This window comes from Arachis stenosperma, chromosome 4 (assembly GCF_014773155.1).
Source record: "Arachis stenosperma cultivar V10309 chromosome 4, arast.V10309.gnm1.PFL2, whole genome shotgun sequence".
In the NCBI taxonomy this organism is placed as follows: Eukaryota; Viridiplantae; Streptophyta; class Magnoliopsida; order Fabales; family Fabaceae; genus Arachis; species Arachis stenosperma.
Window position 1 is genome coordinate 958546 of NC_080380.1, and position 17717 is coordinate 976262.

Genomic DNA, 17717 nt, shown 5'->3' on the forward strand with positions numbered 1-17717 from the left:
AACCCACCGCCACCGCCACAACATGTGACGTTAGCTCCCACAACCACAACTCTCCAATTCCCAAGCCACAACAACACCAACACTTGTCTCTCTTCTTCTTTTCCGATGACGACGAAAAACCACGTAAAGAGTGCGGCGTTGCTAGAATCTACGGTGACCCCGAAGCCTCCCACCTCTGCTACCTCGCACGCTGCACTCTCCAGCATCATGGTTAAGAAGGTGCCATCTCGACCAGCTCTCGCGTGCGTCCTCCCTCGCCGGCACCGAAGAAGAAGAAGAAGAATGGATTGGTGGTGGAAAGGAAGAGGAGGAGGAATTAGGGGTGATTTTGTCAAATTTAAAAATTTTTTGGGGATTATTTTGTTAATAACAAAAGTCAGGTACTATCTTGTCAGCGCCAAAATCTTTCGGATTTGGTATTTATCTCTTATTAAAATTGATTAAATATTGATAAAAAAAAGTGCATAATAATAATAATATCTAGGCTAGGCAGTTTGGAAAGAGAACTTTTAATACAAATAAAAAACAAAATAGGACACGAGAGTTACGCAGAGTCGCATATTTAGCATGTGATAGCTAAGGGAAAACAAAATACAAAAATGAGAAAGAGAGAAATTAAAGGGGCAAACGAGTGAATGAAGGAGATCAAGTATGGCGTCTGCTACAGCTCCTCCTCCTGTGGATCGTCCTGTTCGTGTCTACGCAGATGGAATTTATGATCTCTTCCACTTCGGCCATGCCCGTTCTCTCGAGCAAGCTAAGAAATCGTTAAGTTTCTCATATAATTATATCCTTTGCAACCTAATCTTTCGTTACCTCATTATATTTCATTTTCGAGTTTCAGATTTCCGAACACGTACCTTCTAGTTGGATGCTGTAGCGATGCAGTGACTCACAAGTACAAAGGAAAAACCGTTATGACCGAGGATGAACGTTATGAATCTCTTCGTCACTGCAAGTGCGACTTTTAATGTTAATGAAAAATGCTATTTGTACATCAAAATCAGTGGCTAAAATCAGTTATTAATGTATTTTTATATAAATATATGTATGGTTTAATTTATTTTTATTGTGTATTTTAAGCAGATGGGTGGATGAAGTCATTCCAGATGCACCTTGGGTTATCAATCAAGAGTTTCTTGACAAGCACAAAATTGATTATGTCGCTCATGACTCTCTTCCGTAAGATTCTTAGAAATTAAATTCCATTCTTCAAATTGATTATGTCATCTTGATTACATGTGCCTATAATGAATGTATAATATACATTCTTGTATATGTTCTATACAGATATGCAGATACCAGTGGTGCAGGAAATGATGTTTATGAATTTGTATGTATAAGGACATTTCCCTTCAATATTTAAGTTTTTTTTCATGTTTACAAAATAAGTAAGAAGAATGTTACATCACCAGCAAATATTATCATTTTTAGTCTGTCCTTAGTCAGCGATCATTTGCACTCATATTTATAGAAATTTTGCATAGTTTGCACCCACATTTTTCAGAATTTACACACATAAATTAATAAAATTTATTTGTTAAAGACAATTTAGTGTTTATACTAGTTAAAGGCAAACAATACTAAAGATTGTTGATCCTAAGAGTTTCTGAGTAAGTAAAAGTTATCAAATGATCTGTTATGTAGGTTAAGGCTGTTGGAAAATTTAAGGAAACGAAACGGACTGAAGGGATATCTACTTCAGATGTGATAATGAGGATTGTAAAAGATTATAACCAATATGTATTACGAAACTTGGATCGTGGCTACTCAAGGAAAGATCTTGGTGTAAGCTATGTTAAGGTGGGATTAAGTGATGATTGATTCATTTATTTTTATTAACATCAATTTGTCTACCTTTTTTGAAGGAGCTGATTTCTTATTGCTATGGTCGTATTGATATAAACAGGAAAAGCGATTGAGAGTGAATAGGAGGTTGAAAACCTTACAAGAGAAAGTAAAAGAACAACAAGAAAAGGTTAGTGAAATTCATTAGCTTATCTAACTAGTGCTATCTATAATGTTAGTATTAGCCTATTAGATCTTACATAATGTGCACAACCATAAAAGTTTCAATTTTTTGGATATGTATGTGAAAGAAAGTGGCCTTAGGGAATTATAATAAGAATGCTATGTTGAAGGTCATTGTGGAAGTAGTTTTTCTTAGTATATAAGAATTTTAGGATTGTTGGACAAAACTATTATAGAGATATAATAAAACAGAATGAGTCTAAGTCATTGTTCTAGAAAGAAGTAATATTATTTCTTTTGCAATTCACTATTTCGCACATTATATAGTTACTTCAAATGAGCAAAGGTGTTTCCATTGATGGGTTCTGTCCCAATTATGTCATAAAACTAACTATAAATGTTTGCAAAAGTATTCTAGATTAAACAATTTTAGTGCTTAATCTCAATTATATGTTCATCTAAACAGATATGCAACTTCAATATGTAAAAGAGTAGAACCTTTGTATAGCGTATTTGATGAATTCGAGATTTAAGAGAAGAGCAATGTTAATCTGGATTCTTCTTCATAGAAGTAAAATGCCAAAGCAAAAGGTTTTAACAAAAAGAGAGAAAGACAAATAGGTCTCTAAGTTTTTAATTCAAGACACATAAGTCATTGACTAATTGAAAATACAAAAACGTCTCTGACTTTTTAAAATACAAGACATTCAAGTTCTTCCGTCTAAAGTATATAAGGACAAATCGATCATTCCGAGGATTTGAAGGTATCAGAAAACTCTGTTAGATCTGAAAAGAGAGCAAGAGCGAGAGAGAAAGGGAGTAGAGAACAGAGAGAAGAGAGAAGAGAAGAGCACGAGAAATTGAGTTTATTGATTCTTAAAAAAACTACTTACAGAGTAGGTTTTCTCTTGAATTTATAGTTACAGCTGAAACAGATTTTTCTAACAACTAATTATCCTTCTAACAAACTTGACAACTCAGCATAACTAACTCCTAATCACATGCCTTACACTACAGCTAGTTTCATCTCTTATTTATCCTCAACATTCCCCCTCAACTTGAGCTTGGCTTGGTCAACTAGTCTTAGTTTGCATCTAATCTTCAAGAAGGCATCATGACTCACTGGCTTGGTAAGAACATCTGCAATTTGATCTTGAGATGGAATATGGACTACATATGCCTGCTTGTCCTCAACTCTATGTCGAACAAAGTGGAGATCAATTTCAAAATGTTTCGATCGGCTGTGCAGAATTGGATTCTGACTCATGAGCACTGTGCTTTGATTGTCACAAAACAATGTTGGAGGAAGTCCAGCCGGTATGTGCATTTCATGGAGGAGTTTCTGCAGCCACATAGTGTCTGTCATGGCATCAGCCAGGGCTCTAAACTCAGCCTCGGCGCTTGATCTGGCTACAGCCGTTTGCTTCCTGCTTGACCAATTTATGAGATTCACCCCAAGGAATATACAATACCATGTTGTTGATCGTCTATCCACAGGATCTGCTGCCCAATCTGAGTCACAAAATGCTAAGATTCTGAAGTCGCTGCTTCTGTGAATTTCAAGCCCAAACTCAATTGTCCCGGCTAGGTAGCGAAGGATTCTCTTTACTGCCTTCCAGTGCTGTTCCAGGGGAGCATGCATAAATTGGGACACTTTGTTCACAGAGAAGGCAATATCAGGCCTAGTGATGGTGGCGTATTGCAGCCCACCCACTATGGATCTGTACAAAAAGGGCTTATCAAATGTTGTACCTATTGTATCAAGCTTTAAGGTACTAGCCATTGGTGTGGTAACGGGTCTAGCCTCTAACATCTCAGCTCTCTTCAACAGATCCTTGACATATTTAGACTGTTTCAGCACTAGAGTATCAGCTTTAGTTCTTTCAACTTCAATTCCAAGGAAAAAATTCATTTCCCCCAAGTCTTTTAGAGTGAACACTTTATTTAATTGTTGGATCAGACCATCAACTTCAGTTTGATTAGTGCCAGTCATCAGTATGTCATCAACATATGCTAGAAAATAGATTGTTGAAGCTTTACTGTGTCGAACAAAGAGACAAGGATCTGAGGTTGTACTTGCAAAACCAAATCTAAGTGTGCTGCTTAGCTTTAGAAACCAGGCTCTTGGAGCCTGTTTTAAGCCATATAGGGCCTTCTCCAATTTGCACACAAGGCCAGAACCAAGTGCATAACCCTCAGGTTGCACCATGTACACTTTCTCATGTAAATCCCCATTGAGAAATGCGTTGTTGAATCAAACTGCCTTACTCTCCATCCTTTTGAAACAGCAATAGACAGCAATGTGCGTACTGTTGTAGGCTTGGCAACTGGACTAAAAAAACTTGATCATAGTCCAAACCTTCTCGCTGATGAAATCCCTTTGCGACCAACCTCGCTTTGTTTTTGAATTGTTCCATCTGGCTGTCTTTGATGCGAAATATCCAGCGACATCCAATTGGTTCAACTGTTGGTGACTCTTCAACCAAGTTCCATGTCTTGCACTTCAAAAGTGCTGCATACTCCTCATCCATTGCAGATTTCCAATGTGGAGAGGTTAGTGCTTGTACCACTGAAGAAGGTTCAACTTGTGTGAGGTCTACAACATTATTCGGAACCAGTGCAGTGAACAGTTTCGGCTTAAAAATTCCAGCCTGACTTCTAGTAACCATAGGATGCGTTCGAGTAGGCGCTGTAGTGGGCAGAGCTACATGTCCTCTTTCTAGCTGCTCAGCTAACCCTACATTACTTGAGGGAAACACAGAAGTAGAAGTAGTCATAGCAGTATCAGTTAATGGACAGTTATGAGCAGCACTAATATTGGCAGAAGACTCAGGTTGAGCTAAGGGTGTGGAGGACGGTGAAGATGGTTGGGAAAGGGATTGTTGTGCAGGGTCTAGTATTTGACGGTGTAAATTGGCATCTGAGTTAGGAACAGGTGTTTCATGTATGAGAGGGCTAGTGGTGTTGGAAGTACTAATTGGAGATGTGGCTTGGGCATTGAGATGGTTTTGTTGGACAATGGTGTGGGCTGGAATGAGGTGCAATGGTGCAGATGTGATAGTTTGGAGGTGTGGGACAACAGATTTCAGTTTTGGAGTTTGATTGAAGAAGAGAGATTGATAAGGAAACTCAGATTCATCAAATAAGACATGTCTAGAAATGTAGAGTTTGCCGGAAGGTGAGAGACATTTGTACCCTTTATGATGAGAGGAGTAACCTAAAAAGAGACATTTGTGAGTTTTAAAATCAAATTTATGAGTGTTGTAGGGTTTAAGTTGTGGATAACATGCACATCCAAAGGTTTTGAAAAACAAATAGTCTGGTTCTTTGTGATTGAGGAGCTCAAATGGTGTTTTCTGATCTGTAGTGTATGAGGGTAGTAGATTAATGAGATGAGTGGCTGTCAAGAAGGCTTGATCCCAAAACCTTAGGGGCAAAGAGGTTTGAGAGAGTAGTGTTAGGCCCATTTCAGTTATGTGCCGGTGTTTCCGTTCAACTCTACCATTTTGTTGGTGAGTGTGAGGACAACTAAGCCTATGAGCAATGCCATGCTGAATGAGGAATTCTGTGAAACTGTGAGAGAGGAATTCACCTCCATTGTCAGTTTGAAGACTTTTAATCTTGTGTCCAGTCTTGTTTTCAAGTAGCAATTTGTATTGGGTAAAGGCTTGGAGAGCTTGAGCTTTGTTTTGCAGCAGGTATAGACATGTGTATCTGGTTTTGGCATCAATGAAAATTATATAATATCTAAAACCTGAACTACTGATGATTGGCGCTGGCCCCCAAATATCAGAGTAGACTAACTCTAGAGTTGTGTTATAGTCAGTGAGTGAGTCAGAGAAAGGCAAATTATGATGTTTTCCTTGACAACATGCATTGCACAAAGGAGTAATAGCTGTTGTGTCTCTTTTATTCATATCATCATCCACAATTTTACAACGCTGCATTACTTTTGCTACTGTTTTTGCAGCCGGATGTCCTAACCTTCTATGCCATACTTCAAACTGCGACACAGACACAGCTTTACAATGTGTATTTCCTTCTTCTTTTCTTTTGTTTTGTTCACTTTTTTTTTTTTTTTTTTTTTTTTTTCTTTTTCTTTTTCTTTTCTTTGCCTTTCTGTTCATGCTCAACACTAATTCTAGACTCTTGTACACTAAAATGAGATTCCTGGTCACTACTAGCAGATGTAGTGGCTTTTATTGCTTGCAAAGCTTCTTCCCTTCAGATGAAGGTAAACCGCTTGATGATGCTGCCCTGGCCAATATGCCAATGTTGTCAAATGATAAAGTCCTCCTCTAAGAGACCCTCTGAGAAACAGATCGTTGGTCTCCTGATCCTTAACAAAACAATCAAAAGGATGGAATTCAAAGAACACGTGATTATCTTGCGCAAATTTTGCTACACTAATGAGGTTCTTCGTGATTGAGGGAACATGTAGTAGGTTTAGTAGTTTAAAGTAGTGTGTGTTGGGCTGATAAGGAGGGTTGGATACAGGAAATAATATAGTTTTGCCAATATTATTGATGCACATACCTTGACCATTACCTGTGAACACCTGCTCTGAGCCTTCGTACTCTGAGCCTGTAACTAGATTGTTGCCATCAAATGTAAGGTGGTGTGATGCTCCTGTGTCCAGATACCACGCTCTATCTGTCAAAGGTGTGTGGTTGACGGCGCAGCTGCCACCAATGCTCGTGGTTGTGAGTCTGTTTGTGACTGTGGTTGATGAAAGGCTGAAGACGGTGGAGCTGGTGGATTTGATGCTGCTTCATAAGGTCTTTGATAGTTCTGATTAAACCTGTGATAACAATCCCATACAATGTGTCCAATCCTTCCACATAGCTGACATTGCGGCCTTGAATTGCCGTAATAGAAGGATCTGCCACTCTAAATCCTCGACCACGAGCTCGTCCTCGAAACTCCTGACCTCTTCCTTGATAGTTATGTTGTTGATTTGTGAAATGTAGAGTAATTGTGTTGGTGTTCTTGCAGTTTGATTCTGAACCTTGAGCCAAATTTACATGCATAGTGCCAAGTACATTCTTTTAAATCTCTCAACTAATTTCTTGTCCTACTAATAATGCCTCCACCTCACTCTCAGTTATTTCATCAGCCTTTGAATTTATCATAGTAATAAAAGCACTGTAATCCTCATTTAAGCCTTGAGCTACTGCTTCGACAAATTCCTCACTAGTAAGAGGTGCACCTAATGCAGAAAGTGAGTTTGTTACCTTTTTGATCCTGGACATATATTCAGTTACAGATCCTTGAAGTTTGATGGTCTTAATTTGTGTTTTCAGCTGGTTTCATCTCTTATTTATCCTCAACAGCGTTTTAGAAAGTGAAAAATATTTTTGTATTTTCATGTAGTCGATGGCTTATTTGTCTTCAGGAATATATTTGTCGTTTACTCTAACATAAATTAAGAAGTTTTTTGTTGCTGATAGATTCATATTTATTTTTATAGCACACATTTTTAAATTTCATGTAAGATATTGGAAATATAATGGACATAAAAAAATTTTCGTTGTTCATCCAGATTCAAATTGTTGCAAAGAATGCTGGTATGCATCCTAATGAATGGGTCGAAAATGCTGATCGTTTGGTTGCTGGATTTTTAGAAATGTTTGAAGAAGGTTTTCATAAGATGGTAAGCTAATTTGTTAACATCATATATAACCAGTATAATTTTTTTCCTTTCTTATTCTTTGATATTTCTTGTTAATATATCAGGGGACAGTGATCATAGATCAAATTCAAGAAAGGTTAAGAGGTCCACAATCAGCTGCATTTCATTTAGAAAGTGGAGAGGGTGATAAAGATGATGATAAGGAAGAGTATTATGATGACGATGAAGATGATAGTGATGAAGAATATTTTGAAGAGTATTTTGGTGATGAAGAACTCAATCCCCATATTATTGAAAAGGATGAGAAGAAAACATAGTCACACATTAACAAATAAAGTGGTTAATCTGTGGTTCTTGGCAGTATGTGCATATCAAACTGCTTTTATTTGTTGTTTATAAAATTCTATAGTTTATCTTGGATCATGGTAGGGTCATAGAAGTGGCCTGGCTACCCATTTCACAAGTTTGGTCAAACTTTTGAGCACGTACATGTTAATATACATGAAAATAGTGTATATGGTTGACTATAGAACTTAAACATCTTGTTTAATTTTTCATGTTTAGCTTCATGTAAAAGATTATGAGATGGGGTAAATATTCACATCGGCTCCCTGGCCTTTTTTCCCCTTATTTTCAATCTTCAAACCATTATTCTCTTTTTACTATCACATCTAAATCCATAAAAATGTCAAGGGCAAATACTCACATAAAAAGTGAACATATATATATATATATAATATATATATATATATATATATATATATATATATATATATATATATATATAATATAATCTAAATTATTTAATTTATTTAAAAAAAAAAAAATAATATTATTATTAATTTTTTTGTTAAATAAGTTAGACACAATACTAAAGACATTATATATATATATATATATTAGTATATTTGGTAATAGAATTACATGTTAGTACATTTTAGTAGTATAAGTAGATTTTATTTAAAAAAAAAAAAACTAAAAAAGTGCTGAAACCACAGCTGATTCTTTGGTTTTACTTTTCTTCTGTATACATCAAGTTTCAGTCTGACAATTTAGTAAGAGAGTTTGTATTCTTTTTTAACATTTACTACAATATTTTTTTATCTATGATCATGATTTAAAAATATGATTATAGATTCGAATTTGAATCTTCTAAATTTTAAATTTTTACTTTAGAGGATAATGTGTAATCTCTCACATTTGAATAGTTTCGTTCTCATACTTTTTTTTTATCCCACTTATAAAATAAATGATGAGAAATCACACTCAATTTTCTAAAGTGAAATTTAAAATTTAGAGAATCCAAATCCTCATAGATTATAACTAATAAAAATCATGATCATACATAATTACTGTTTTTGACTTTAGGTAATAATTTTCTATCCGTGACCTATTTTTGTGTGACTATAACTCTATGGTTATGATACTTTTTTTAATCTATGATCATGATTATTATTGTTGTCAATCTCTATGATTTACTGATTGAACCAATAATCCGACGATCTACTAGTCTGATCGATTCGATTACTAGTTCAGTTCTGATGACCATGCTTTAGATTACGGTTTAATGATAACTTATTTTATGGTCACAGTTGATAACTTATTCTATAATCACGTTATTTTAAAAGTGTGATCATTGATCATTGACGACTATTATACAGTTCAAATTTTATTCTGAAATCCAAAATAGTGCAATTGAAACTTAGGAGTGGAATTAGTGTACAATCCCAATCTTGGGGATTTAGTCAGATTATCCTCCAAAGCTTGTCTCTAGTTTGACCTAAACTTTGAGCTGTTTCTTTCGGTGCCACTATGTCTGAAAACTGAATGAACTACTTCTACAAGATGTCATTGAAGAGTATAGTAACCTCTCCCCTTTCAGGGATCGCTCTTTTGGTTCTTCTCGCTGCTCTGCTTCTCACATTCTCCCCCAAATTCTACACTCCCCAGGTTTGGATTCTGGATTTCCGAGATTTCTATCCGTGCTTGTTCAATTTTGACTCTTCATTTTTTGTCTGGTAGAGGTTGTTCAGTGCTGAAGAACTTGCTTTATTTAACGGAACTGACGAACGGTTGCCAATCCTTCTAGGAATTCTCGGGTATTACTCTCTGTTTTCTATCTCATAGTTCTAAAAAATTAGGGTTTCTTTGAAGTAGTGAGCTACCTATATGTTTTGCACCGTGTTGAGTCTGCTCGTGAATTCGTGATTACTGATTAGATTGCTTACTCTTATATTTATTATTATGTTTTTTTTTTCTTTTGTTGGAAATAGATCTGTGTTTGATGTAACCAAAGGAAAATCTCATTATGGTGCAGGAGGGGGATACAATCATTTTGCTGGAAGGCATGTTTCTTTGTTGATCTTAGAATTGTATGAAATATTTCATTTGAGGGTGTGTTTTTGTGAGACTCGGTTTGAATTTTGGAGAGAGAGAGAAAACGGTTTGAAGAGTCAAATGGATTCACAACCACATTCTTTTAAACTCCTCCTCTTTTCTCCCTTTCCCTCTTGCTCTAACTAGAGTCTCATAAACACATCCCCAATTTCTCGATTACTCATATTGACAGTGTTTTCTTTTCAACTTGATTAAAACAGGGATGCTTCTCGTGCATTTGTATCTGGAAACTTCACAGGTAGTAGAGTTATGTGGGTTGTTGTTTTCTAATGATTAAATCATGCATTGTCAAAATTGCATTGTTATTCCTTTTTTGTTTGTGGCAATGGCAAGGAATTCTTTACTTCTGGAGCTCTTTTATGCTTTTTTCCTCCTTCATTATGTTTTCTATTCTTTTAATCCTAATGTTTAGGCTAAATGTTTCTGTTGTTGTGTCATAAGATTGGCTGCATAAGTTTTAGACTGATTCACACACCATTTACTTATTATTGTTTTGTTCTGAGAAATTGAATAACTAGAAGTTGGTGAGTATTAAAGATGGTGTACGTATTGATAAGGCTTTTATTGGTCTGGTTTGTATGATTGTATTAGACATGTAGGTGGAATGTCTTTTCAGACACCAATGGTAACTTCGCAATTACATATTGAAAGACATTTAATCTTTCACTTTAAATAATCTTTTGCTTGGGAAGTCCATTATGAGATATTGGTCATAATTATTTTGTCCATGCAAAGTCGTATGTGATCAAGTAGTATTACAACTTTTTTTCCTTGTGGAAACATGTTAGAAATATTTGAGTGGTATTAGAGTGGGGTTAACACTGTTTTCACCTCAAAGATTTTGCAAAGTTACTATCTAATATTTACATATTGAACTAGAATTCTTTTCCTGCAAGAAAACTGGTGACATTGACACAACCAAATATTATGTAAGCTGCATGTAGGATGATAAAACTTGTTTCAAATGTTAGGGGTAAAATTTAATCAAATTAAACGTTAGGGCATTTTTGAAATTTTTAGAAAACTTCGCAACAAAAGATATGCTCTCCCCAAAAATAAAATTTTCCAAATTATCCAAATCGAAATAACTTTTCTTGATCAAACATTCTGTTTTAGTTTCTGTGTTATATTTAGTTGTGATTTTGCAATATTTGATACAGTCTTATTGGTTCGAGATGTTGATGATCTACTATTTTCCAATATATATCGTAGAAAGAGTCTTTCGAAGATCTCTCATGTTCATATTGTCTTAAATTGCACTTACGTATTCTGATAATAAAATAAAAGATACTAGATAACTAAACAGAATCAGTTTTGTTCTTGAACACTTTGGTTTTCTTCTTTCTCTATTTTTAATCATCAGATTTTACATTTGTTTGCTTAACCATGGACTTTCTTTATACTTTCATTTTTGGAAACTTTTGGTAAGTAAAATAATGTTCTTTTGCTTGAGTTGCGATTGTATCTTGTATTAATTTATATTTCAACAACCTTGAAGGTCATCTAATTCTGTTTTCAATAATAATGAGAATTTTATTAAAGAGAAACAATAAATAAGTGAGTAGAAGAAGGAAAGGAATGCTTGAAAATTGAAAGGGAATTAAATGAAGAGTGAACACTCAAATTACTCCTTCAAAGATATATATGCATCACCTTATTCCTTGAAATATTTTGAGACATTACTTTGGTCCCTTATAAGTGCCTCTAAGGTGTAACTAGACGTGAATTTGTCCTTAAATTGATGCCTTTTCTTTATCATGAAAGACTTAACTAATTAAAAAAATATTCTTTGAAGGATTACTATGGTTGTGTTGCACCAAATCTCTTCCTCCAGTGCTGCTCCTGGAAAAAAAACAAAGAAAAGAGGGGGCGGGGGTTATTTGATAGTTTTTAAATGTCTTTTAATTCTTTATCTTCCTTTTTGTTGGTCATGCAGGAGATGGACTAACTGACTCATTGCGTGGTCTCTCAAGCACTGAGGTAGTTTCTTTTGTTCTTTAACTTTATTCACTTAGAGATTAAAAGAATTTTCCGTGTGCATTTGATTTTAGAATATTTCTCTAGTTCCTAGTATATTTAACTTGAATCATAGAAAGAATTGCTGATATTTTAACTTCTACTTTTATTTCAATCTCAAATTTATATCTTTTGGCTTAGTTAGAACACCTGGAGCTTAGCAACTCTCATATAGAAAGTGTGCCTAGGATATTGGAGAAATATAGTAGGACAAAAGTATGGTTCTAATATAATGGAAGGCGCAGATGTTTGTAACAACTGGTATCAAGTGAAGGTAAAATTATAGTAAAATAATTGCTGAAACTGCAGGATATGAAGTACAACCAGAGTGGTTTTACCCTCCTAAATGTATTAGTACAAAATAAAGAAGAGAAGAAAGAGTAATAGTGCCAGCGTTTTGAGAGGCTTGATTCTCTCTCCCAGTGTGAGTCTAATTCCCAGCAATTTTTATTGTTCCTGTCCGCATCCTCCCACATCTTATATACCCCCACCCCACCACCTCTAACAAGTTATAAGTATCACACTCCCTCCCCTGGAACGTATACAATTCCCTCTGTCCCTTATTCTTTTTTTTTTTAAATAAAAGAGGAATTTCATTAAGACGAGGAGAAACAATTCGGGATTTGACAACTATGGTCAATATGATTTGCTTCTTTTCTGTTCCCAATCTGTTTCTCGTACTAGAAGAATTCTCAATTCCACAAAGATTTTGCTTCTTTCCTACTTCGGTACCAAACAAACCTAGTTAGTGGGAACCCAACATCCATCAGAGATACTAAACAATTTGTTCCATAAAATCACAGGGACAATGCAAAAATAGATGTGAAATTTGATTCTTATTTACCCCACACATCAAGGGAGATAGTCCTATGTGGCCTTCGAACCCGCAACATGTAATTGGCATTAATTCTAGTAAGCACAACTATCCATATAAAAGATTTGATTTAAAGGGAGGGAGCTTTGGACTTACAAGTTGGGTAGTCTACATGGAAACAGATTGTATTTAAGATTTGTGTTAGAAATTGAAAAAAGGATTTACAATTGAAACTACCATGGGAGTCAAGAGACCATATCCTTATGGGTTAGAAGAGAAAGGAAAATCATCAAGGAGACCTAAGTGTATCAAAAAGGCAGCAGATTCCCTGTCATTTAGATTATGATTTCCTTGCATATACATTGCATTGAGGTCTCACCTTACCTGGGGTAACTCCTATAGTACGATTTACATCAGGATTTACTTTAGTGTTACAGGGTGTAACATAGTTGAACTCCATAAATACACTTTGTGTTTTTATGAGCATGAGTTTTCTAATTTTCCAATTTAAGAGGGTATATAGATTTGAACATGTGTTATTTTTTACCTTAGCTTGCTTATTAAAAATCCTGGACCTCCAACTTTTAACCTTCTTAGGCCTCAAGATTGAAACACCTCCAACTTTTAATCTTCTTAGGCTTCTCAAGACTGAAACATTTTCAGTTGGGCTACTCATATGATGTATCAAATTGTCAAGATTGCTGATGAAAATTAGTTTCAATAGAAATCTAGTGATTTAAATAGTTGATAAGTCTCTTGGTTGCATATCGTATTCTAAGCATCTACATCAATCTTCTTGTTCTTTTCATCTTGTTTCATACTCTTGTTTAATTTAAAACTTTCCTGATTTATTTGAATTTGTCATATGTAAATGTAATATCAAGGACTCGTGTATTAAACTGTGGATGGCAGGTAAAGAGCGTTGTTGAATGGAGGGATTTCTACTTCAAAACTTATAAGTGAGTTTTCATTCTACAAAACCTAGTCTCTTACTCAGAAAGAAGTTACTCATAAAATAATACTGTATTATGTTAGGGACTTGGGCATTATGAGGGGCTCAAAGTCCCACATCCGGGTAGTATGGGATGCTTGATTTTCTATTTAAGGAGAGTAGTTCTACCCCCTTAACAGCTAGCTTTTAAGGTGTGGTTTCCCACTTTCCTTAGATACCTAACAATGGTATCAGAGTCTTGGTTGTCGGCACCATGGAAAGGGCTATCTGTAGGTTGGATTAATGTGAATATCGAATATTGATAGTCGATAGCAAAGTGGCTACCACTGGATCAGTGTCGATAGAGTGAAACTGCCATGGATGTTAGCTCTCCAAGGTCGGTGTATTGTTATGGACATGGGTATTATGGGGTGCCCAAAGTCCTACATCGGATAGTGTGGGATGCTTGACGTTGTATTTAAGGAGATTGATTCTTCCCACTTAACAACTAGCTTTTAAGGTGTGGTTTCCCACTTTCCTTAGATACTTAACATATTACAAGTTATACTTTGTGTAATATAGATTGGGATTTAACCTTCGGATTTCTTAATTCACATCCATCCTTTTATTTTATTTTATTTGTGGAAATCTGTTTTTTATGCATGTGAATGGTCAATCTTAGTCTATAGGTATTAGGCTGCTTCATTTTTGGCAGTCCCCTTTTGGTTTTATTTGATTCTACCAAGTTCTCTGCCACTGCAACAAAGAAAATTTAAATCTTGAAAGAGTTGATTTTCTGTAAGTCCTTTGATTTCCAAATCTCGTAAATCATCTGAAGTTCCTGCTCTCTCTCTCTCTCTCTCTCTCTCAATCAAGATGCCACTCAAGCCACATCTTTAGTTTGTCTATTAAGGCACAGTGGATTAATATCAGATGATTTGTTTCATACAATTTCATAGTCCTAGCAATGTGCTGTTGCTGCAGGCTTGTATGGCCTCTGTTATGGTAATCAGTGTTTCATGGGCCGTTCTATAAGCATGGAGATGAAGCAGCTTCTCTGCTGCTCTTTTGCTTTTTATTTCTTAATATAATAGCTTCTAGAAAATAGCTGTACTATTTCATGTGCATGGGTAAGGAAAGTATTTTATAATTTTAGGCCATTTTGGTAACATGCTTCAGGGGGAAAAACAAAAGCAATTAAGTTGGTACCACCTGAAACCTTTTTTTGTTTATAAAAATGTCATTGTTATGTTACAGTTTCAGTGATGAATTTATTAATGAGATCTTAAATTTGAACTATAATTCTGATAAATGACCATCGGTTGGAAATCATTTTTCTTCTGTTAGAGTTGTTGTAATTTTTCCAGAAGCTTTTTTTGTTTAATTGAAACACAATGTTATTACCATAGAAAAGAAAAGTACTAAAGATGATAAAGCATCCTCATAAAATGCAGAAATCAAATAGAACACGCAGCAATGCATTGCAATCCCTTTTTATGTCGGATAAAAAAGCACCACTAAAATAAACCATGAGCTGAGCACTAGCAGGATGTCAAAGACACCCTAAAAGCTTGCATATCTACCTGTTGTAATAATCTTTTTATGCCTTCATTAATATAAGGTGTTCTGGCTTTGTCTAGTGGAACAAGGCGTAGTTTTTATATTAATATCTTGGTTGCGTGAATTTTATATTATTCATTTATTTATTTATTAATTATTTGTGGCTATCCCTATCAACCATTTTGCAGCTTATGTCTTGGCATAAGGAAATATATGTTTTATGCTACTGTTGCTTCTCTATCTCACAGCATATTGCCAGAATGTTTACTCGACTCTTCATTCATGCTTCTATAGGTATGTTGGGAAGCTAGTAGGTCGATACTATGATGGCCAAGGGAATCCAACCAAATATATGAAAGGAGTTGAAGCAAAGGCTGCCAGAGGTGCACAGCTTCTAGAAAAGCAGAAGATTGAAGAAGCTAAATTACCTTCGTGCAATTCAAGATGGAGCCAAGATGAGGGTGGCGAGGTATCAAGTGCTGTCATTATTTTAGATGAATAACTGAGTTGCTTTTATTAATTGACATTTTGTCTCCCAAAACCAATTGCATTCATATAGGGGGTGAGCCATGGTTACTTGATTTCTTTTTTATTTGTTCAGTTTTTCAACCAAACACCATTCTTCAGCAAATCAAAATAGTTTATTGCTGCTCCAAAAGGAAAAATAAATGAGAGAATCTAGTGAAAATTGCAAGGTGAGTTCTATGGTGTCCATAACTTAGTGTCTAACTTTTGCCTAACTTACTTTTTATGGCAAATTTTGAATATTTAATAATTATTTACTTCTATACTTTTAAAATTAAATATTGATTTTCAACCTTTTTTGATAAGTTAGACAAACACTTTTAGGTACTATAGCAATCACCAAATTGCAATAATCTTAATTAAGTAGGTTGAAAAAATTGTGCTTAAATGAAACGTATTCTTCTATCAAATAGACAAGTGACTTGAGGTAGAATTAAATCTAAACAGAGCACACATGGGGCGGTCAAGAGAGATAAGTGTGAACGGTGTCTTTACAGACCTGATAGGGTTCAATAGTTTATGGGTTTATAAATAACTCTTGATGTAGTCCTACACCAATAGGAATTTCTTCTACCACACTATCTTGAGTCTTCTCATTAGTTGTAAGTTGTAACCCCATTTTCCACGTCTTTAATTGCATCATTGTACTAGAGTGCAGTTGATTGTTATATTATGCTTCTTTTATTATCATAATAAATAAACAAGGCTTTGTGAAGGTGTAAAAAAAAGGCTATTTTGTTCTTGTTTGACTCGACTGCAGTGTGCACTTCTTTGTTAAGAATTGAAGCTTTCAATATACAACTTATCATGTACCGGTGACTATGAAAACGAAGCACTTACCACCTGCTCTTTGGTTGTATGAAATATTTCGTACAACTTACACTCAACTTTTTTCTGTGTCAACTTTTTTTTCTAGTGGAAACATCTAATTATGACATGGCTCTTGATATCATAATTGAATGGTATGAAACAGCAAGTTTTTATGCATGATTGAAAAAGGATAGCTGTTCTAACTGGGATTAAGCTTCTATAAATTTGTTTTGCTTCAAAATGGGTCGGGACAAAAACAGATTTGTTGCCAGTGAAATCATCGACATATTTTTCTAGTTAAACTATCCATTGCTAACATAGATTGTTTAGATGACACAAGTTTCCCCTTTTGGTCAGGTATGGTGTGACATTGGCCACCCTAGGATGGTCCAGAGGCCACTAGAAATCGCTTTGACAGGAAAGATGAGTAAGCGCTGTGCTTGCTTTGAAGAATCTCAGTTGAACCAACCGGGTTTGGAGGTATATGAAGGATGTGATTACCATGCCAATAGGTGCAAAGTTTAAAGAAGAATCTATTGCCAATAGACGAATACTTTGGACATATTTGTGCTTGAATATCATTGTTAAAATCTTAATTTATTCTAGTGTTGATTGATAGTCAAGTTTAGAAGAGTTCAATTTAATCCAACAGGTATAGAACATATGCATCACACGAAGTATATATTTTATCTTTTAAGTTTTCAAAAAATTCTAAACATACCTCTATATTGTTTAGTTTATTGTAATTTTATCCTTAAAATATTTCATTAGTTCTAATTTTATCCCTACCATCAAAATCAATTAAATGGTTAACAATCCAATTTATTTTCAATTTTTCATTCTCCTCTTTTTTCTTAGTTGTAGGAAAATAGTATGTGAAATTGTTGTTGATTGTAGAAATCAAATTGAGAAGAATGCAATTGATAAGTTTACTAATTATTTTATATATATTACATATATTATATATTAAAAATATATATATTTATATATCTATTATATATATCGGGGCGGGACGGGGTCAGATTTAGGTAAATCCGATCCCGCCCCGCCCGCCCCACCCC

General features: G+C 34.9%; 2 protein-coding genes across 2 annotated transcripts; both read left to right on the forward strand.

Annotated features, from left to right (window-relative positions):
* Positions 1–527: 527 nt before the first annotated feature.
* On the forward strand, positions 528–8233 carry LOC130976557 (choline-phosphate cytidylyltransferase 1). Its single transcript, XM_057901447.1, has 8 exons — positions 528–767; positions 845–958; positions 1087–1182; positions 1291–1333; positions 1648–1803; positions 1910–1978; positions 7514–7624; positions 7708–8233. Exons 1-8 carry the CDS (start codon positions 652–654, stop codon positions 7918–7920), a joined length of 918 nt encoding a protein of 305 aa, XP_057757430.1. The 5' UTR covers positions 528–651; the 3' UTR covers positions 7921–8233.
* Positions 8234–9247: 1014 nt separating this feature from the next.
* On the forward strand, positions 9248–17451 carry LOC130976323 (membrane-associated progesterone-binding protein 4). The gene is made up of 8 exons (XM_057901161.1): positions 9248–9553; positions 9626–9702; positions 9877–9948; positions 10201–10238; positions 11937–11980; positions 13743–13789; positions 15616–15790; positions 17014–17451. The coding sequence occupies exons 1-8, from the start codon at positions 9431–9433 to the stop codon at positions 17179–17181; spliced, it is 744 nt and encodes a 247-aa protein (XP_057757144.1). The 5' UTR covers positions 9248–9430; the 3' UTR covers positions 17182–17451.
* Positions 17452–17717: the final 266 nt, after the last annotated feature.